The following is a 23,278-nucleotide window of genomic DNA, read 5'->3' as shown; positions in this document are numbered from 1 at the left end:
GATTAATAATATGGTCTGTCATCATCATTGGCCTTGTAGCTCAGTATTGAGCCAGTACCGTCTGTCTGGCTAAAGTGCATCTTCTAGGAAATAATTTTTTCTTCATTTGAACTGTTACTGCCAACACTTAAGTTGACTTGTTTGAATTTCTTTGGCACAAAGCCCTGGTTAAAGCCAGCTGTGTTTTTTTCATATTTAGCCCTTCTTCTTTAGGAGGTACTCAAATGCTGTTGTAGTGACTTCTTGGGGCAGGTCGCCCAACTGAAGGCTTCATGTTACCTCTTCCCTTCCCCCCTTTTTTGTAATTTTGTGACTACCAGATCTTCATCACTTTTTTTCTGTAGTTTCTCTGGGATTCCAAGACCTATTAGAAGTTTTGTGTATATATCCAGAGAGCTTTCTTCAACCAGTAGAGAGTATGATTGTATTTGTCTGTATATTTTTCTCATCATATAACATGGATTCAAGAAATCAGAAATTCTGGTTTTAGCCTCTGTGTTTAAGCTTTGTCTTATTGCCAACACACATGGTTCATAGAAGTGGCTAAACAGGCCTAAATGGTGTTCCCCCTTCCCAGATTAAAGATCCAGGGAAATGGAAAGTTATTCAGTTTTGAGGGCGTAAAGAGAATAATGTTTTATTCCTCACTTGGGGCTAGGCTTTCACTCCAAGCTATTCCCTCCTCTGGGTACACTAGTGTAAATCTGACCTATTTTAAGGGGTCTCAGCTGTGCTTGTTCTCCAGCCACTTAACCCTTTCTCTTTTGGTTCCTTATCTTCGCAAATACAGGCAGAGAAAATGGGTTTGTAAAGCTCGGTTCAATTTGGCAAACATGGGCAAGCAGTTAAAAAGCTCTGAGTTTGGGACAGTTCATGTTCCCTGTTATGCTGTGATTTAAATATACCAAGTTTCCATAGCCAGCTCCAGTCATTGCTGTGGTAAAGTATGTTTTAGGAACTCTTTTTAGCAAAGGGATATGACCATAGAGGATAGGGGTCTGTTTTCTCATTGCACTAGTGTTTTATATTGAGCAAGATCTTAAATTCTTACATTACAAACCCAGGAATTTTTTATTTCTTGCATAGTAATATATATTATATTAGAATACTCAGGACTTCTGTGTTATGAGATAGATTTTCTAGTAATATAAACATAACGATTACCTGGTATTAATGTTACAATTGCGTATTTGTTTTTTTCAAGAGTTACTGGAATAGAGTAACTGAAAACATTAAAAAAAAATAAATCCATGAACAGATTTTAAGCTTCTTAAAATCAGACTGTTAGTTTTTCCATATGATGTACACAATGGCAATCAGTTTTTGGATGGACTGTTGTTGAATAATACATGACTGTAAATGGAGATTGTATGGAATCAGTTGGATAATTTTGAGGAATGCTTTAAGTACACTAAAGAGCCTGAATAGCAGTTAATGGTGCTTCAACTTTATTACTGTTTATTATAGTTGGCAGTTCAGTTGTATTTTTTTCTGCATCGAGTTCTCTAGTTTCCTATAGAACAGCAATTAAAAAGCTTACAAATAATAATAGTCAGATGCACTGTATCCTGTGGCAGCAAAATAGTTTTGCATTAAATTGTAGTTCTTGGCAGTCTGAGCGTGTTTATTGTTGGGCAGCTTCAGAAGATCAGCCGGTGCAGGAAGGACCGAGGCGGACATCAGCATTCGGAGCTCTGCGAGCAAACAGGCTTTGCATGTGCCTGCAGTAACCCAACGTGGAGCTTCACAGGACACTTCCAGAGCTGGGCCAGTGAGCTCCTTGTTCAGCCTCTGCTCAGCTTTCTCCGCTCCTGTCTATTTTCCCACTCCCTTATCAAGACCAATATTTTAGTTACCTGTTTTAAGAACTGCTGAAGTAAGCAGAAATGTTTCTGCCATCTAGAAAGCAAATTAGAGGTACAATGAGGAAACGTACATAGCTTTAATACTTGGTTGGTTGTGAGATTTTGCTGTGAACTTGGACTGTTAATGCTGTTTAAACAACAGGAAAAATGGTGATCTGAAAGAGATTTAAATACCTTGTTGCTCTTGTTCATAGCTCCCATGATTTAAAAATGTTCCTCTTTCCCATTACAATTACTTCTGTCATCTTTAAAGCTAAATGTTTGCTACTAGCAAGCACAGGCTGGGAAGTAAATGGAGGAACACATCATTCTCTTCATTTGGCAAAGTTCTGAAACTCCAGTGGGGAAAAAAATAAATCTGAGCAGCCTCATACAGAAGCATTGCTTTCTTTGCTGGAACAAAGTCATGGCAGTGAGTGGAGTTGCTTCGGCAGGGGGCTTGTCTGAAACTCGCTTTGCAGTTTTTTATCGATATTGCCACACGTGTTTGCAAAGATTCTTGAATCTCAGGTTTTAAGTTTTATTAGTAATACTGCTCATCTGCTGGATCGTGCTAACACTTTGCTTCATAATTTTAACTCTGCCCTAAGGAATATGCTCTGGTTTACTATAGTAATAGCCAATAATTGTAATAGATTTATTTGCTAGGTTGGATATTGGTAAGAATATCTGAAGCACTCTGGGGTATTTTACAGTTTTCTGCTTTTTGTGTGATTCGTAAAGCATGTTTTGCACATATTTTGTAAATCAGGAATGTGTTGTCAGGTATCTCTAGTGGCCTGTGCAGCATGAGATACAGTTTTTATATTGCTTTTAGCGTATTAAAACACTTGTTGCTGACAAAGTGCCTTTCGGCCCTGTATGTTTATTTCTTTGCAGGGTCACTACCGAGATTGAGAAAGTGAGGAAACGCTGACCTAAATACTGAGAAATTCCTCCCTAGCTGAAAGATATTCTGCAGAATCTGCTTGCAGGTGCTTTTGTTCATCTGACCATGCCTTATCATTTATCTCTCTCTCTTTCAGCTGTCGGACAAGCAACAGAAAGAGTTTGATTGTAACATCCAGCACGTCTCCAACTCTCCCGCGGCCACATTCCCCTCTTCATGGACATGCAGGTAATTCCCTAGGACTGCTTTACCTGGGAATCATTAGGAACAATGTCAGTGTTCTTTGTAGTGAGTTGGAACATACTGATACTCTACATCAAAATATGCTCTTTGAAACTTATTCTGACTTAGCTTTTCATCTTTTCTAAATTGTAAGAGGGTCCTGATAGTTTCAGAATAAATGTTTTATCTCCATATCTGCTCTGCTCTGTCTAGTTTGCTACCATATCCATCCTCCACTCTTTCTGCAGGATTCAGTCCTCTTACGTCCTGCAAAGGAACCTGAGATAGAGAACAAAGTAAAATAAAATAAATACATCTAAGTAAATATCTTGTTTTGAGTCTCCTGGCATGGTTAATTTGTGCCAGTGATTTAACTGCAGTTCTCATGAGAAGAAACATCCTGCTTGTTGCTGTATGCCTCCAGCAGCCTGTCAGCTGTGCAGTGTGCCATCTTACGGTCTCTATCTGCTACTTAGAGCAACATGAGGTGTTTAGGACTCTTTTCTTTTTTTACATTACTGCCAGTTTTACCATGGCAGCAACTAGGAAATGCTCATTTCAGAGCAAATGGGCAACTGCTTGTTAGTCATCGAGGTGAAGTGTGTGGAGGTGTTCTTTCTATAGAAAAAGAAAGAGTGATTGTTCAGCCTACAGTAACCACGGATTTTCAGAAAGGGTCACGCATGCAGATTCAACAGCTTGCCTGAACAGCATGTTTTCTTGATGCTTTTATTGCTGAGGGAGGTAGGTGATGTGTGACTACGTTGTTTTTGATATTTCAAAATGCCAGAGAAGACTGTTGGGCTTCAGGTATGGCCCTAATGGGCACCAGTCAGTAGCATGAAACAGCTTGAACATTTGTTGCACATCATCCACAGTGGAGCCTGTCTGGAAGCACATCACTGTTGCACGTAAGACAAGTAACTGTTGTTTTCATTACAGTCAGACTTTCTTCCTCCTACATGGCAGTATGTTCTGTAAATACTTTCTGGAGATTCAAACTAAGGAAATGCTGAGAAAGAACAGCAAATTCATAGTAGCTCACCTAGAAGGAGCCATCTGCTTCTGTTTCTGGAGCACTGCATTTCGAGAGGTGACATCCAGCCTGTTGAAAGGAAAAAGAAGACCAAAGTTATTGTTCAGAGATGACCATAAAAGCCTCAACAACTGAGTTTTCATAAAAATCTGACATATTTCCTCGGGGTGCTATAAAGGCCAGTCATGGAAGGCTAGGATGTTACTTTAATGACATTGTGGGTTTTTTAATATGACCCATGATTTTCAAATTAAAATGTTAACAGTATCTTAAAAGTGGTATATTAAAACCATTTTCTTTTTGCTTCAGATTCTCAGATAAAATGCAGGGCCAAAAATTTGCATAGGGCAATTCCCTTTCACTGCAAACTCCTTAGTTGTGTTGTATGTGATTATGGTAGTGATAGCTTTGTAAAATTTGGTTTCAACAAGGCATTTTTCTGGGTAGAGGTTCTCCACTTAGTTACATTGTCCTCTTTACTTTGTTCTTAGAGTTGATATATATGTTGGATTTACCACATTCTAAATTAGCTGTACAAGCATTTAACTGAAGTGACAGAGAAAGATGCTCCTCAGAATATGAAAGAAATGTCCTTGCTTGGCAGATTGCAACAAGATGTTGACATGATCATTGCTTGGAAAACAAATGCAGATATGTTCACAATAGAAACATTTATATTTTCTTTTCTTTTTATTTCTTTTTTCTCTGTCTATTTAAAAAATGAAAAATTGCTCTTAGTGGTTTTGATGCTGTCTCAGGCTTTTACAAGCTTATCTTTTTTTAGAAGTATGCGAGTGTCTTCTAGAAACAAGAGTAACTAATCAGTGGTATGCCATCTTTCTTTAGCAATAATTGTCGAATATTGCCATTTTTTGTTCTGATGTTGCATGTGGAATTTAGAACTATTAATTAAAAGGACATTCTTTGTGACCTCCAAGAGTAGCCAGTAGAGCATAGGAAGATAAATTACTTGTAATTTAAGTTCTCTACCAGTACTATATTTAGGAGTCTTCCCTGGGAAAAATAATTTATTCAAGAGAGAAAAGTGGGTGAAATTTAGAGTAGAGTCACAAATATTTTCTTAAGAAATATCATATATGAGATGTGAATTTGAGAACAGGCTGTGATATTTGTTTGGTATTTGAATAGAATCTATGAATCTGTTTGTTCAGGCACATACACTGATAAGTTGCTAAGAAATGCTGGAGCTGCTCCCTGGCCTCTTTTGTCTTGAACACGCTCTTCTTGATACCCATTCTGAACCTCTCTTATGAATCAAAGGAACAGCAAGCATGCAGAGAAGTCAGGGACACTTTCTAACTTGTTTTTGTTCACTCTTGACGTCAAGTCCTGTATGGCACTAGCCTCAGGATTTATTCTTCTGTATGTAATGTGAAAGTCAGTGGGTGTGGTATAGCACAGTTGACTGTCCATCAGGCAAACCTACCTCCTAGTGAACACTGATCCAGGCAGATACACTTACTATCTGAAACAGCATCCAGATAAGATGCCAGGCAATTTCATATGCCAGGTTATTTCATATGAAATAACGTTTTCCAAAATCAGCCGGGATCTTAGGATAGAGAGCTACGGCTTGTTAACTTCATGGGAAAGTCACTCTGCTTGTTTACTCTCCCAAACTTGAAATGCTTAGTTTTAGGAATAACAGGTTTGAAAATTTGCCCTTTATTCTAAATTATTTTTCTTTCAAAATCAGAGGAAAAAAGATATACACATATGTTCCTTACATTTGTTTGTATTTCTTTGAATTAAGTTTTTAAAAAATGAAAATAACAGAGAGATTACATCATGAGGTTGATTACTAAGTTACCATTAGATTATATTTTAAAATGAAAAGCTTAAAGTCAATCAAAGCTGCAACATCATCTTTATAATTCAGTAGGAAAGAGACAGGTTCTTACTGCTGGATAACTGAAGTTCAGGCTGTTTTAAAATTTACTTTCCACAACTGTAAGGTAGCCAGGCTGCTCGCTGGCTTCCAGTGGAGACACTTGTCACGACTGGGACCTTTGTCCTGCTCCCATCTGTAATGGCAGGTGGAGGGAGCTGCTCGCAGGCAGCAGTGTGGTACTGAATTAAATTATTCTGCTTTTACACTGAAAGTTCAGTTCCACCTTCCGGCAGAAGAATGGCTATTACTAAGGTCTCTATTTATTATTTTTAGAGTGGGCAGAGCATGTAACATACCACTCTAGATCCTGCCCTGGTTATTAAAGCTGCAGTTCATCAGCATTTCACGTGTGTGATCCTTGATCGTGTGAGAGCACCACGGCATTCACTGTCTACGAGACAGGCGGTACAAAGGGTGCTTAAACTTTTTTGGTCATTTTAAGATTTGCATATGCTGGAAGGCAGCTAATTCTGTAGCATGCCATAAGATCTTCAGCTGCTTGTGTTAATATTCAGCAAATAACGCTCGTATATCCTATACAGAAGACCACAACAACTTTGTCTTTTGTATTTATTTATTTTTACAAATCTCAGAAGCAGGTTTTACAAAATGGTTCTAGTGTGAATTTTGGGACTCACTACCTATCTGATGAATGTCACGTTTGTAGATGATAGCTGAGACTTTTGCCTACCTATTGCCCGTAAGGTCTGGTTTTGTATTTTGAGGATAGCGGATGTACAAATGCTTTGGCTGCATCCTTCTTCCTGTGTCCGGAAAATGTAAAGGTTCATGCCTGAATTATTAACGTTCATGTAAGTGTGTTGATTTACCTAATGGGCAATCATTCTGTGTAACAGCCTCCCTTGAGACAGAGTTGTTTCAGGTTCAGTAGTAGCAAACTATAACCCTTAAGCAACAGGGGAATTTACCTTTGCTAACAGAATAAATAGGGTTTCGATCAGCCTTGGTGAATGAGACCATTGCACTAAGGCTTCTCTTATTAAAATTCCTTCAACTAGAGCAGATGCAGCAGTACTGGGAAATTTTAGGGAAAGTAGTAATTCCCCTTCTCCCTGTTGTTGTTTTAAAAGCTTCACCCAGACTTGAATTGAGTAGAAAAACTAATTGCTTTTCATTTTAAAACTAGAAGCAACTCACAGGGGATCTAATTAAAATTCCAGTGTCTGGAAGGAAATATGCCATGTAAATCTGAAAAAGTAGTTGCTTAAAAATTAGTAGTATCTCCATACCAGATCGTGCAGGCTCAGAAGAGTTTGAACGCCCACGTACTTAATTTCAAAATTTAAAGACTGTCATTACCCAATTTCCTCAGTTATTCTGAAATCCTGTTTTGATCATAATCTGGAAAGTTTACAAAAGATTGATGAAGATATAAAAAGGCAATGACAGTTCATTGCTTGCTTATAACAGCATTGGACAATGGGCTTTTTGTTTAAAAAGATCATCTTGACACAGTAGGGTTCATCAGCATTAAAGCTTGAAAAATGAAGGGCAAAGACCAGGGTTCCCACCAAAACTGGCAGCCTTCCTTCCTTTGTTAGAAGATGTACACAACCACGGAAAGGCCTCACTCCTGCTGCATTTCCTCCTGGTCTAAAATGCTCCTTCAGCTCTCTGCCAGCATGAAAATGGTGACCCTAACTCTAGCCATGTACTGCTACCGGGACACGTGTGTTTATGCACCATGGAGTTGTTTACTTTGTGGCTATTGTAGCCTTCTTCCATCTTTCTTGTAAGCTTGCAGTGCCATCTAGACTGTCAAACCACTCAGTCTTCTCTTAATTCAAAAGCAGCATAATGTCCCTATTTTTCCACTGTCACCATAAAAATAAAAATGAGTACAAGCTTAATAAATGAAGCACCAAAAATCATCTAGTTATTGATTTCTGATCGCTCTTTCCCACTTGGGATATACTGGGAATGGGTTAAATGGTATCCAGTTTTGAGTGAAGGCTTGCGTTGTGTTATATTACGCTGTGAACTTGTTGTTAGTTCTTAACTAACAATACAAAAGAAAACCAAGCCAAAGGAAAACAAACCTGTTGCTCAAACTCTTTGTTTTTAATTTAGTTTGCTCTTGATGAAACAGATTGTGGAGTGGTCTGGAATTCACTTACCTCTCCAGTTCTCTCATCACCCCTTGACACATGTTAGATCAGCCTGGGGCTGCTTTAATCTCAACCAGCTGCTATTTTTCCCCTCGTAGACTTGTAGACCAGATGGAGTTTGCTGGCCTGTGCTGCACTGTGGCCATCCTCATACCCCAGAAGATGTCAGCTTGTTCTCCCTTTCCTCCTCCCTACCTGCCCAGGCATGCATGCCAGGTGTGCACACACCTTGCTCACAAGAAGTTGTGGAGAGATGCTACTGCAGATTTTTGTGAACCATTTGTATAGCTGAAATGTGAGTGAATGTTACCTTCAACTGAGGACAGTGCTTATATTCCGTTTCTGCTCGGTGTAGCAGTTAAGGTGTATGAATAAATTGGGTTGAAATTAATGCAGCTTAAGTATAAGCTTCAGTATAGTGCTGGATGGGACAGTAACCTCACAAACAGTGCTGACTTAGGGGGCGATCTGGGCACCTAGTACTTCCCCTGAAACAGAGACAAGTCCTTTGCAGATGGTTCATCATTGATCTTTGACTTTTCAACATGACTTATAAAATAAATCCATTTTATATGGGATCTAAATTTGAAAACATTTCTGATGAGCACAGTTATGTACCTTGCAGTGTATTGCTTGTCCAGTACCTATTTAGTTTTCCTGCTCTTATTTTAATGTTATTTTACTGTCTGCGCACAAAGAAATGGCAGTTGGCATATGTTTACTAGGTATAGTTTCTCTTTTATGCTTATATTAAGGATCTGAAAGAGCAAACCACTTAAGAATATGCCCAACAGAAAGCACACTCGCTGACATGAAGCTTCTAATTCATCCATAACTTTCAAAGGTTTCTGCAGTTAGTCTGTAAGTGATTCTGGCTTTCAGAAGGGCTTTATATGAAATGGTTGCTTTTTACTTTGAAATAAAATACATTACAATATACCACTTACCAACCATATGCTTATACATCACATGACAAAGCCCAGAGAAAGTATTCTTGTGCCAAGAGAAAATTAAGTGTTATTTTTTTCCTCACTGTATAAATTCACTGAAACTTTCATTTTCATGGTAGAAGTATTATTTCAGAAAAGTGGTAGTTAGGGTGAATGCTGATACATTATAGCCTGATCGTCTTACACGTGTATAGTCCTTTTATTATCACGTGCAGTTTCTTTGGCATGTCTTTTTTTCCCCTCAGTGAATTTTGCGTTTAGCCTTGGCGTACATTGTGAAGAAATACTTCTTACTATATATTATTCCTGAAACTGTCATCAGTGTCATTTCTAACTCAGTTTTATTGTTGAGAAGTGTTAGGAAAAGCTTGTATATATAAATTATTGCAAAATATTAAAAGACTATATTGTGTATGTGTGATACATTACTTATCCGAAAGTAAGAAAGAAAACATACACCTTAAATGATTTTAAAAGGAGGGAAAATACTGATACATCTGTATCAGAACATTTCTTTAGCAAACTAATGCTTAAATGAGCAAAGACTCAAAGCTCCATATTTTCAATTATTTGTGACTACCACTTGCAGTTGAAAGTCATTCTGCACAGTGGAACTTACTCAGTTTGTTGCAAATGTGAATGAAATGTTTTTGGGTGTTGTGTTTTTGTTGTGGTTTTTTTTTTTTTACTTCTCAAACAGGCAGCAGCCCTTTGGACAGTCCCAGGAACTTTTCTCCAAATGCACCTGCTCATTTCTCCTTTGTTCCTGCCCGAAGGTAAGGCAGGATCTATTCTCTGTGGACTGGCAAGCAAATAGTTTATAAGCTTTTATTTAGAAAAGGACTATGTCTTAGAAGTTTTTTGATTGTGTTTTGCTTTCTCTGATGTTTCCAATTTTATTTTGTTTTATTCTTTTTGGTTTAGATCTTGGCAGCACCCAGAATGTATTAGGTGCTTTTCAGACCTAGAAGAAGATTAAATTAAGTAGTCAGTACTATCTAAGGAGGAGGCAACGTTCTTCCAGAAGGATGACATGTAGGGCATGTGATATGACAAATAATTTAGTCATAATGACATTAAAGCCAGTTATGATTAGGATAATCATGTCTTAGTTGTAATCCTAGATGTTCTTCTCACTGAATAACTGCGGTGTATTCAAAGTGTACTGATCTTCTTTGCTATGTCTGCACAAAGACGTAAACATACGTAAAATTAAGCGTGCACAACTGTGTGTGCATTCATTCGCTGTATTCTGACTGGTAGCAACTTTTTAGTTTTCTCTGCTCTCTTGGGCATTGGTGTCAAGAGTACATTATTGCTCTAATGAGGAAAATAACTGATAATTGAAATTGCAAGTCTACAAGAACCTCTAGAAGAAGAGCAGCATTGAGAGATCTGAATGTGAACCTATCATCTGTCCTGCAGCGAATGCTAGACAAATGCTGCTTATGCTGTATATCAAACTAGTGGAAAGAAATCTGATACTATAGTGATGAATTTAGTGTAAAGAATAGGATAGAAAGAATAAAGACAGCTGGGGGAAGCAGACAAATGGTGTATTGAATGTTGTATCCCAGCAGGTAGGCAGAAATAGATAATGATACAGAAAGTTAAATTTTGTGGAGAAATAAAGAACAGAAGAAAAAGAGAGATCCAAAGCAGGGTTTGGGTATAGTAGCAGGATTATTACACTCAGGTGTGGGGAATATATTTTGGATTTGCTGAACTCTGCCTTGGCTGAAAAAACCCCAATCTGTGTTAAAAATGATCTGAGAATGGGAAAAGTGTGATCATCCTGAGAGGAAGTAAGTTTTCTGAGAACAACAGATATAGCTTGGTGACTAGTCAGAAAAAGGATATGTCTCAAAACTTCAAAGAAGAATAAAGTGGCAGGTAAATCCTGGAGCATTTCTGCATTGAGGTGATTAGGTAGAAGACCTGGTGTCCTTGAATACTGTTTGAAGTAGACTTTGGTCTTCAGGTCTTACATAAGAAAAAACTTCATAACAGCATGTGAAATGTGACAGACTGGATATGTATTTTTCTGTTGCTTCAGAGGGAAAAATTAGTATTTTACTTGCTGGTAAAACAATTCAAATGGACTCACAGCATCCATCTTTATTTTTAAAGAGGTATCTGAGCCTGATCTGGGTATATTCAATAAGTTCTGTTGAAGTCAACTGAATTTTTACCAGTTTTCACAGTATCTGGAGCTCTGCACCCTGGAACACAGGAGGAAAGTTCGAGCTGAAACCATTGTCAAAACTTAACATAATTTTTCAACATCATGTTTCAACTTGATGTTTCAGTATCATTCCTTTCTGAAGTTTCAAGCAGCAAATAAATGTTTTAATACTAAAACTTGGAAGAGTGCCCTTTCATAATTTTCCACTTTTTAAATCTAATTTTTAAAGTAATAGATAAATAAAGATTAAGTCTGTCCTATGGAATGCTGTGGTTTGTTTTACAGTACGCATGTTGCTCTCTATACTTTTTCTGTCATTCATTGAAAAGAACACTTAAGCCCAGCTTGGTTTAGAAACTTGTTTCTATTTTCTACTTGCATTACACCCTGAATAGCTATGCCAGCAGTACCAATACATATTTATTAGGTTATCACATAGTGGTATCAGAATAACTTCTATATGATGGTATTAAGTAATTGCAAGTGTGGTGCTCTGTTACCCCAGACAAATGGATATTTCACTGTACCCTTTTGATGGGCATTGCATGGGTCTTAAGAGGTGGTTCTTACCTGATTTCCTCCTGTTGCCATCACAGAAATTATTTGTTGCTGATTTTCTGCCTTTTATATTTGGTTTAATTTCTTCATTTATTATCCTGTTTGGACATTGTCTGTGGTTTCCATTCTTTCATATTAGCCCTGCGGTGTGTTTATTCTTGGGACAGAGTAGGAAACACATTTGAAAAACTTGTTTTATTGTAAAGCCAATTTCACTACAAAATACTGCAAGATTATCCTTAGTTTGACTGGTGATTAATCATAGTTCCTTTGCTAGATACCTTTTCAATGATTGTGTCATAGCCACAAAGTTAACATGTTCAGGGATCCTCCTGTTTGAATAAGGAAATGTATGATTAATTATGTCCATATTCACTAAAACTGATCTTAGCGGAATACCAGTAACAGAAGATGAGGGTTTTTTCAGAAATCACATGTGCATCTTCTACTTCTCCCTCTCTCATTATCATTGTACAATTTCTTCCACACAGCCATGGACACAGAGCAGACAGGTAATGTGTATCGTATTGCTGCTGTTTGTATGTGTGTATGAACTATGCTTCTGTGCAGCTGAGCCTGTGTCCCTAACAAGCTCATGCTGTAATAACCCCATTTAGGCATTCAGCTTCTATTCTTTGGTAATCAAAAAAGGAAATCTTTGCATTTTGGCTTAAAACGATAAACAGGTAGTGCTCTGGAGAAGATGTGTTGTTCTTCTAGCACCTTCTTGTTTTGAAATTGATCTACTATTCATTGACTAGCATTTAGCTGCCATAAAAATACCTCCTTCATTAACTAATTAAAATGTCATTTAAAAGGCAAAATTTGTTGTTTGCATGTTTTTATTGTGCTAGCAAAGAATCTATAATAAATAAAATAAAAGACCTAAAAATTTCTTTCCAAGTATCTTTTCCTAAGAAATATTGCATGAGATCTCTCTAAAAATATGTTTATTAACAAAACACTGAAGTAATTTTGAAATGTTTTGCATAAACGAAGGAGGAATTTTCTTTTAAAGTCTTTTTCCCATTGCTTTTGATTTGGAAGATTTCTACTCTTGTCCCACTTCCTTCTGCTAGAATAGAGCTGATACGCATTGTCCTGACTGCTTAGCACATTGCTTGCCTAGATTGCATCAGCAGAAAATAGCTCAAGCATGAAGAGGTGTCGTGTAATTTTCTAATTGAGAAAGATTTTTTCGGTTAACTGTGTCAAAATGAAAATTCTGAAGTAATTTCAATACACAATTTAGTCAACTCATTATTTTGCTTTCCTTTTGCAAAAAAATGAGTGACCTGTGCTTTCCTGTCTACTGTTTGAGAAGTCAGGAACACACTGTCTTGCTTTGGGACTGAGGGTCCGAACTGAGGTTAAAGCATTGACCTAAATATTTCTCCAGTACCCCTGTATGTTACAAGAAGCTGATGAAGATCATTGAAGTTTGGTGTTCTGTCACTGACCACATCATCCAGCAACTTTGTAATGCTGACATTTGTTGTTTTTCAGGGTTAAGAAAGGAATTTAATTTCTCTTGCATTTTTTTGAGATTGTTCTTTTACATGTAATTGTCTTGTCAAAGAAAACGTCACCTGTGACTAAATGGGGTTTGGCTATAGCATAAGCATGCAATAGAAATCTGCATTACAGCTTGATTATTTTTTCTTAATGCATGAAGCATGAGTCTTTAAAAACTCTTGACATAATAGTCTCTCAGTGATGTAGAACAGCAAGTGTATTTCCCTCTTGTTCTAAGGTAGATGGCAAAGAAGAGTAGTGTATATCAGTGCCTGAAAATAAATGCCTGGGTGTGCATTGAACTTTTTTCTGAAGATGAGGGTTCATGGGTGTGGATAGTGGGATGAGAAGTATTACTGTGAAGATGATAACAGTTGAGATTTTAATAAGAACTAAGCACTATTTCAGACCTGTATGAAACATCCCATTTTATAATGCACTTGCATAAATGTATTGTATCTACACGTAGCAAAAAACCCCCAAATCTTTCCAAAGTAGGTTAGAATGACAAACTGTTCTGATTCAGCTTCACTTTATGACCAGTTACTGCTAATCTGCTGTAATAAAAGAAGCAAGCAAACGGAAACTGATGTGAGGAAGAGACTTCTTTAACATCCATCCTGTCATGCAGCGGGACACATTTGTCCATTATAGGACACAAAATGCATGTGAGACTGAAGTGAAATCAGAGGCAGAAAAAGCACTGTGAGACTGAGCTGAATGTAGTTCAGTTTCCATCCTCACTGAGGCAGGTTCTGGCGGGAGAAGAGGGTTTCAGGGAGGGCAACACTAATTATTCTCAAAGCAGTTGTGTAGTTCCTCAGTTTTGACATTGGTAAGACAAGACCTTTTCTGCAGTAACTCCAGGATGTTTTGGCTGTTTTCCCTGAGGGTAATGTTTCTTTGGCTACGATAGGGAAATAACTACTAATATTATGTTGACTGGACGTGAAAGAGACCCTAGGTGAGGTTTCTGTGATTTCTATCTCCCTGTATTTTGAGTGGACCCCTCGGCTCTGTTCAGATCTGCTGTAGTGGATTTAATTCACCAGCTGTGTCAGGCGATGTGCTAGGCAGAATGCCTTCTGACTAGGTAAACTAACAAATCTGCTTTCAGTTGATTCTTGATCTAATATGATTTTTTTTCCCCCTCAATTTTAAACTTTATTTGGAAGACAAGGAACTGCATAAGTAATTATCTTAGGCACGACTGTCTTCTTCACATAAGTTTGAAATGAGCTGATTTCATTTGTCTGTTTTAGAAACTCCAATTTTTGCACAATTGGTCACATTTACAAAGCATCTACTTAATGCAGGAATCTGATGCCCATTTGCTTTATCTTTTCCAAGGTCACTTACTTTTGCTTTTAAAACTTACCCTAGCTGCTTTTTCACAAAGGTCATTGTAAATAGGGTACCTCATTTATCTGGATAACTTGAGACTAATAAAAAACGTGAGGTTGAGAGATTTTGGGGGAGAAAAATGCTTATTTCCCCCAAGAATTAGCCAATATACCCCTGACAGTAATTTCCCTTACTTCTTTTCCCCAGAACTGATGGACGCCGCTGGTCCTTGGCCTCCCTTCCTTCATCTGGATATGGAACAAACACTCCCAGTTCAACAGTTTCTGTAAGTGGCACAGACTTTTCCAAGCAATTCAGTTTGTACAAACACACCCTAACAAATCAGCTTTTGAGTCTTTACTAAAATATCTGATCTTTCTTCATTGTTTTGCTAACATTATTTAATACACTAATTATTTTAAAAATTATTTTAATTATTGGTTCTGCTGCTTTTTCCTCCATTTCCCAGCTCCTGTCATCTTGCACTTTGCCTTTAGCATTGGTGAAATCCCAGTGCAGCACTTGGCTCGACCGATCAGTTGAGAGGCAGAATGTCTCAGAAGTGGTAGGACTCTAAGCGATAGTGCATAACTACTAGCCAGCTCTCACCTTTTTGTAACTGGGAAATGAAATTCTTGTCTGCTGTCAAGTTCTTAGTATGAAAACCTCTGCTATCAGGCTAGCAAAAATAAAAACTGATAATCCACATTTGTTACTCAACTCCAATAATTTGAACCTCCTAATAAAGCTTTTCAGTTCTTACGCATGTCATTAGAAAGGCTGGCTGCAGTTTGCTTGAGTTCTGTACTTTCAAAAGGCTAGTATGTCATTAATACCAGTAAGGTAGCAGCACTGTGTTAACCCTTATAACTCTCAGATACATCATACAGTGAATCTTATTCTTTAGTTTATGTGAACTAGATGTTGTGGTTATCTACATAACAACCTTACAAAGCCAAGCATAGAAAAATTAGAAATGTTAAGGCTACCTGTACAGACTTAAAGTAACACGCTTTTGTATGTGTGTTATGGTGATTGTCTTCAACTGTGTGGTCATATATCACTGCCTCTTTTCGTAATACTTCTACTGATCATTTTGGGTTTTGTGTACTGTTTAGAGTATGTTCCGAATAATTGTAATACCTGCATTAATTAGGACTCAATATTCCATGTTATGCAAATCTTACACTGAATCAGTGTCATTGTTTTCCTTGTGAGCTGTTCTGTTAAGTTCATCCATAAATTTCTAGTGCTTCTCAAGCACAAATTTATCATCACAGATCCTTAGGAAGTGAGTGTTAATTCAGTCTACATAGCAAGAGAAGAAATTGGGGTTAAAAGTTTCCTTTTAGCATGAATTGATATGATTAAAATTTGATTTTGCAATGTTAATCTCATATCTGTAGCTTTATATGTTCAGACAGATCCCCACAGACTCTAGTTTGCACAATTTTCACAATTTATTATCTTTTGTCCATCAAGACAGTTGGTTTTTTGTTCGTTTTGGGGTTTTTTTTTGTCTCCTTTGAAGGCAGGTGACTTGATTTCAGTCTCCTGTGGGAGAAGTCTCTCTGTGTGTGTGCGCATGTGTGTATGAATATATGGGCAGGAGCACAGAAAAATGTGGGAGAAGATTTCATTATCGACATGAATAAGATGCCCCTGGTTTTGCTGCCAAGCAGTATTATATATTCAAGCACCTGAGAGCAGCTGTTAAAATGGAGCTCTGCTTTTGCCTTTATAGTCTTAGGTTAAATCTTTATGGGTATAAGCCATGGCTAAGTCCTCTTCTGGGTACCGGCTATGAGAGCATGGAGCAAGTACAGTTACTTTCTGTATGGATGACATCCAAATAGTTTGATCATTGGTAGTCACTGTGAGAGTTTCCAAGATGCCTGTGAAGATGACATTTTGGAGACCAAACTGCCTGCAGTGTGTAAGTCCTTCTTACCTGCAGGTGTGATCAGTAGTTTTTCAAGAATTTATAGTTTGACCAGCCTTTGGGTAGAAGTCCATGGAGAGAGAAAAACTAACAACAACAAAAACTATCTGTTGGAAGTATGAGTCCTTGCTTTGAAATAGGGACATTAAAGGTACTTTTAGAAAGTTCTCAGCTTCCTGACATGGGGAAGAAAACACATTTGTCTCTTGACATGTTGCCAGAAATAGCTAGATCATTTTGATTGAGATTCTTCCAGAAAAAAAACCAAACAACCCCAACCCAACAGATCTGAGATAGACATGTCACATAGAAAGCATCAGTTCAAATGGTGTAAGTATTGTAAGAAACAGAAAACAGGGTGGTATAATGAGAAGCATGAAGTGATGGTCATATACAGATCTGAATTCACCTTCCTGCAGGAAATAGTTAGATTAAAACCTGTAATTCCAAGACTTTTTTTCTTCTAAATGGCTGAGACTCTCATGTCTTTTTCTTTTGCTGGTTCAGTGTTACAATCTCAGAAAGACATTGAAGTGGGCCGTTAAGTAAGTAGTGATGCAATTCTTGGAGCTATTAAACTTAGTATTAAATTTCTAAGCCAATCCTACTTACTACTTGTCTGTGACAATACTATTATCATAGTATTTCATAGATTAGAATTAATTTGAATTGATCTGAATAACACCTCTGAAGTTGATAAAAGCAGTATTATTCCTGCATAGACTTTAAAACTGAAGTAGGAAGTAGTCAAGGGGCTTGTCAAAAGGGCACAATGAATTAATGCCGCAGATGTGAATATAACAGGATTTTTGGCTTCCATTTCAAGTGATCAGTCTTCAAGATTACATTTCTTTTTCAAGCACGATAGAAGGAAGCCGGTAGACCTTCTTTCTGGTGTACATATGAGTAGGAAATGAAATATCAAGAAGAGCATCAGTTCTGTGTTCTGCTGGCCTGAGTTCTGTATGGCAGTTAGAGCTGACCTGCATCAATGTGGTCATAGATCAGCTGCTCTACCAATCAACCAACTGAACAAACCAAGACATTTGTCTAGTCTAAGGTCAGTGGAAACCTGTAGATTCTGCTTTATTTTTTGCTTCCAAATGAGGGATAGCACTTTTAAAAAAATACACATTTACCCTTTTCATATGAATCATGAAGACCAGATATACATCATCAGCCCAACACTAAAAAAGCTAAAGACCTTCTTTCAAATTAGATGAATATAGAACAGTCAGTTGAATGGGCCAATATACAATTATTTTTAAACATCTAATCTGCTATTCATTTTCTAGATGCAGAGTTAATATATAAGCTACTGTAGTGTTAGCTTGATTTTTTTTACTGGAGAAGAGTTGGTGAATTCTGCATCTGTAATTAAGACACCAGAGGGATGTTTGTATTAGTCTGCTGCAGATATCGAATACAGTGATGTGATTACTTAAAAATCAATGCTTCAGAAGTATTTCACTTTGCTTTCATGCTTTTTCATTGAAAGGTTGTACGCCTTAAGACTGCTAGAGAAGCCCTTGGCAGAGGAAAGTCCATTTCTCATCATGGCCTTTTTCTTCAGGACTTGCTTTAATTATTCTCTGGAATTACAAACTTTGTGATGTGATTGCTTTAGGGAGAGAAAGTGGAGGGAGGCTTTTGTTGGGTCATCCATAAGCTGACTAGCACTGCTTCCCAGTGATTTTGCTGTTAGGAGACATAAAATTTTTAATGCTTTTTCTAGACTATCAGTTTTTATTTGTTTTCTAACTCTAGTGCCTAGCTAACCGTCCTTAATGTGGTAGTTTTAGGTTAATTTTGTTTTGAATAAGACATGTATTTGTAATGCCAGAACTTGAGTACCTGCTAATGCAGGTTTGTAAGATAGTCTTCAGTACTTCCTGCTCTATTGCAGGACTTGCGTTATTCATCATGAACGGGATGTCAACTGAGGCGTACCTTTTCTTTGAAAGTGTTGCTGTTTTTTCATAGGCAGGTACTTCTCCCCGGTCTTTGTATTCTGTAAGACACAAAGACAGACATCAAAGAAAGCTCTGAAAGTCAAACAGGGCTTGCATAATTCTGTACTACAAGGACTTCTGTACTTGGGATAAGCAGTGTGCACAGCAGAATAGCTGTGGGCAAAGGGGCTATCAAATACCCAGACTCTCCATCTTGGCTTTAGTGTGGATTAGACCAGTGTAAGCTGATACATCATCTGGATGACCATCAGTGTGTGGACACTGCTGGATAAGACTTCCCAACATGTTCCCTGCACCTAGACCTGTCTGAAGGAAAACATTGGAAGTGGTGGCTTCCAGTTCCAGCCACATCTGGGGAGTTTGTGCATGTCCCAAGGCTTTCAAGGGTGTTCTTTTCTGTAAATACTTCTGTGCAGTGCAGAGGAATGGATCTGGGGTGTGGAGCTAATTATATTTTTATCAAAGAATATGATCTTTAGGTTTATAAGTTCTGACATGCAGATCTCCATCTCAGTCTTGGCTAGAATTCTCTAGATAAGACTATGCTAGGATCTGCAACAATCTGCTTAGTTTTAATTCAGTTCAAGTGTAGTTGTTACCTTCTTGACAAATTTGGATGTACCTGTTTTATGTGATTTCAGAGTATTTTCTCTTTGCTGTCAACATTACAAACATGCAGGACTTGGTGAAAAGCCTTGTCAGCATCTGGCTTTCATTGCTTGGCCATACTTATTAGCTTTCTTTTCCAAAAACCATCAACAGCAAATAAATCTAGAAAAGCATGCTAGGTGAGTTAAAAGCTTTGGTCATACGTGTTATATCATTTATAATTCTCTCCTACCAATACCCCTGGTACTAGGATGCAGTGCTTTCCAGTGTGAGTGAGGGTTATTGTAGCAAAAGAAGTAGTTTTCCCACTGGAACGGTGTACATAATTAATTTCATCAGATCAATAAGGAGCATTGGAACTTAGATTAGGATAATGTTTTTAATAAGGCCCACTGGTGCTACTCTGGTTATTCAGCACTCCTCACCCCTTCCCCCCCCCCGCTTTGTTTTTAAAGAGGATTTTTAATTTGCCCTTACATAATATATTTTCTTACTTTTGTAAAATGGAAAGGGGCATTGAAAAATCACGCAAGAAGAAATGCATTTGTTAGTTGACCTACAGCTTTTTCCCCTGGAACATCCAACATTTGATGTTATTAACACTTCCCACAAATATTTATTTTAATGTCAGGTTTCTTGAAGTTCAAGGATTAAAACAGTTTCGTGTCTATCATTATCACAAGACGTGTCTTATAAATGCATCAACTACTTTAAAGATGAATAAGCTGTTTATAACAAGAAACTATTAGTCTTACAACTCTGCAAAGTCAGCTACTTTCATTTTATTATTGCCTACTTAGTTAGAAAAGAAGCCTGATGGGTAAAGGAAGGGAGAAGTAAAATCCTGACCATTTACAATAGCAATTTCCAATGAGAGCCAATGATCAGCAAAATCTCTCACGTCTACACAGCTCCATAGCATTCTGCATGCCAGTGAAACTCCTGAGCTAAGAGAGCATGAGGGAAAAGGAAAGAAAGTTGCTCACCACTCCAGGAACCTCAAGAGTAGCGCTGGTACTCACATACCTTCCTTTCTGCCTCCTGATAGTAAATTACCTGCATGATAAGATCTAATGGTTCCAGAATCAGATGCAGTGGTTCCCTGGCCTTCTCCCAATGTCTTCCTGATCTCACCAGCTCTGTTGTTGTACCTAAGAGTTGGCTTAGCCTAATGAGAACAACGAAGAGAGGCACCTGGTCTGATAAGTAGCTTTCTTTTCCGCTGGAGTGTGCAGTGTCTGGCAGAATCCGTTCCTCTTCCATTCATTAGCTGACCCCTATGCATGCGTTTAGTGCATTTCTTTTCTGTATTTTTTTCTGTACTCAGTCATCATGCTCATCTCAGGAGAAGCTGCACCAGCTGCCCTTTCAGCCCACGGCAGATGAACTTCATTTCCTGACAAAGCATTTCAGTACTGAGAGCATCACTGATGAGGAAGGGCGCCATTCTCCAGCCTTGAGGCCTCGGTCTCGCAGTCTCAGGTGAGCTTTGGGTTGTTTGCTGAATTTTCGAGATGTTGGACACATGTATTGCATTTCTATGTGTGCTTTCTGATCTAAGAATAGTCATTTGTGGTTCTTTTGTTACACATTTTTGAAATGATTTTAATCAACACTTAACCTACCTCACCTAATCAGAAAGTATTTTTTTTTTTTTTTATGCTGAGGTTTTGGGTTGCAAAATGGTTATCACAGTCTGCTTTTGTATCTTCACAACAACCCTATGAAAACCTGATGCACAAGCGTCTTGTGCTAAATCTATAAAAAGTAGATTTCCTTTTAGTGAAGTTTCTTCTCTGAATTTTTCTGCCTTTATATAAAGAAGTGGTTACAGTCACTGTTAACAACTTTTCCAGCAGTGCTTCTGAAGGGGTATGAAAACTAGATGCTGTGGTTTAACCCCAGACAGCAACTAAGCATCATGCAGCAGCTCACTCATTCCCCATCCCATCCAGTGGGATGGGGAAGCGAATCAGGAAGAAAAAGTAAAACTTGTAGGTTGAGATAAGAACAGTTTAACAGAACAGAAAGGAAGAAACTGATAATGATAATAATAACAATAATAGAATAACAAATATAGTAATAAAAGGATAGGAATATACAAAGTGATGCACAGTGCAATTGCTCACCACCCGCCGACTGACACCCAGTTAGTTCCCAAGCAGCAATCCACCCCCCAGCCCCACTCCCCCCAGTTTATATACTGGGCATGATGTCACATAGTATTTCTGGAATACCCCTTTGGCCAGTTTGGGTCAGCTGCCCTGGCTGTGTCCCCTCCCAACTTCTTGTGCCCCTCCAGCCTTCTTGCTGGCTGAGCATGAGAAGCTGAAAAATCCTTGACTTAGTATAAATACGACTTAGCAACAACTGAAAACATCAGTGTGTTATCAACATTCTTCTCATACTGAATCCCAAACATAGCACTATACCAGCTACTAGGAAGAAAATGAACTCTATCCCAGCCAAAACTGGGACACTAGAGTAGATGATGTCAAAACCCTAAATAGAATTGCACCCAAGAGCAATTTTGTAATAGTGCTGAAAATATTTCTCCTGCATTAGCAGTTGAATAATTTTTACTGTTGCTTCAGAGAACGGGTTGTTCAAAGATAGCTATCCAGGGGTTATTTCCTTGTGCAGTTGATTTTTCCGTATTTAAAAACAGAAGCAACTAGAATTTCATCTTTCACAGGACTACAAAATGACTGAGGTTGGAAGGGACCTCTGGAGGTCATCTTGTCCAAACCCTTGCTTGAGCAGATTGCCTAGGACCATGTCCAGACAGCTTTTGAATATGTCCAAGGACAGAGATTCCACAAACTCTCTGCGCAATTTTTCTTGCAGGTCTCTAACAGTTATGTGGAATAAATCCACAAACATTTTATATCATGGCAAAAGCCTTAAGTTTTGCTATACATTTTAGTGCTGGACCAAGTGAATGAAAGTCTAGAGATGTGTACCTCTAGATGCAGCATCTTATGAAAGAAAAAGGATTTATACAAGCAGGGGACAGGGAGGTGAAGTCTCCCTTCTGCTTCTCATCTGAGGGTGTCAGAGGTGGATATTGCCTTTAGATTAATGGACAAGATTCAGAAGTTCTGCCAGCTGGAAATACTGAATCAGTGTGCCCAGCTCAGGATCTAGGCCGAGATTTGTAATAGGAGAAGTGAAACAGGCCAAGATAACAACAACAAAAAAATCTATGGTGAGTATCGTGTCATGGCAGAGCTGACCTTTCATAATTATTTGTATGTTCTAAACTTCAGTGCAGGCTGCATGGTAATTGCATATGGATCTACTAAGTGTAGTTACACAGTAATCTACAGGAGCAGGTAAGTACTGTGGGTAGTAGCACACTTAGCCCTTGATCTCCACAAATTGCTATGTAGTAAAAGGCTAGTTTTATGATTTGTACTAAGTCTCTTTGAACAATAGTCCTACTTCAGTCCTCTTGCTGTCACTCTTAATGCTGATAATCGCTGAGTAGTGTATCTGTAGTAGTACTAATTCTTTATAGATAAGACAACTACTGTAGGTAGACAACACATCACTAAAATAATTATTGTCCTTTCTAACACGGACATATTACTGTTGGCATAATGAAGTATAAGACACTCTTGCTAATGCAAGAATGATATGAACAATAAAATGAAGAGCCCAATTTTATTTTTTTCCTTGTTAATATGGATTATCAACTTGCTGAGAATTTTACCTCTCTGAGCCAATTTAAAAGCAGAGTTATCATATAGTAGGTTTATACTCTGTGACGAGACTAGATTAATTCAGTGTGTCATATAACTATGTGATTAATCTTCCTCCCCTCTTGAATGCTTTCTCTAGCTGTCTCTGGTTTTCAGTGTGATAATGGCCAGCCTTATTGGTATTCCACAGCTTAGAATGAAGTAATTTAATTTTTCAAACTTACTGTGCCTGATTTGTTTTTCATTTTACTTATTGCTAGTACTGTGATGGTGTGTGACTCTACAGCACCCTTGCCACTACCAAGCATTCATGCTGGCCCTTGCGTCTCAAAGGAAAATTGATATGTCAATCCAACCAATTGGAGCAATGTTTGCAGGAGTAAATACCCACTTTGACAGAGGGTAGCATGTCCTTGTAAACAAACAAGTACTGAAATATGTGAAG

General features: G+C 38.0%; 1 protein-coding gene across 8 annotated transcripts in view; it reads left to right on the top strand.

The window, feature by feature from the left end:
* Positions 1-23,278, top strand: part of MAST2 (microtubule associated serine/threonine kinase 2) — a 200,720-nt gene that overhangs the window by 125,366 nt on the left and 52,076 nt on the right. For 7 of the 8 annotated variants that reach the window (XM_049807811.1, XM_049807803.1, XM_049807810.1 and 4 more), the window contains 5 exons: positions 2,891-2,982; positions 9,704-9,779; positions 12,238-12,258; positions 14,813-14,891; positions 20,457-20,611. In XM_049807811.1, the coding sequence (XP_049663768.1) occupies positions 2,891-2,982; positions 9,704-9,779; positions 12,238-12,258; positions 14,813-14,891; positions 20,457-20,611 (423 nt within the window). The remainder of the gene's footprint in view (positions 1-2,890; positions 2,983-9,703; positions 9,780-12,237; positions 12,259-14,812; positions 14,892-20,456; positions 20,612-23,278) is intronic. The other variant, XM_049807804.1, reaches the window with a different exon arrangement.

Source organism: Accipiter gentilis, chromosome 8 (genome assembly GCF_929443795.1).
Source record: "Accipiter gentilis chromosome 8, bAccGen1.1, whole genome shotgun sequence".
Taxonomy (NCBI): Eukaryota; Metazoa; Chordata; class Aves; order Accipitriformes; family Accipitridae; genus Astur; species Astur gentilis.
This window is presented reverse-complemented; position numbering and strand designations above follow the sequence as displayed.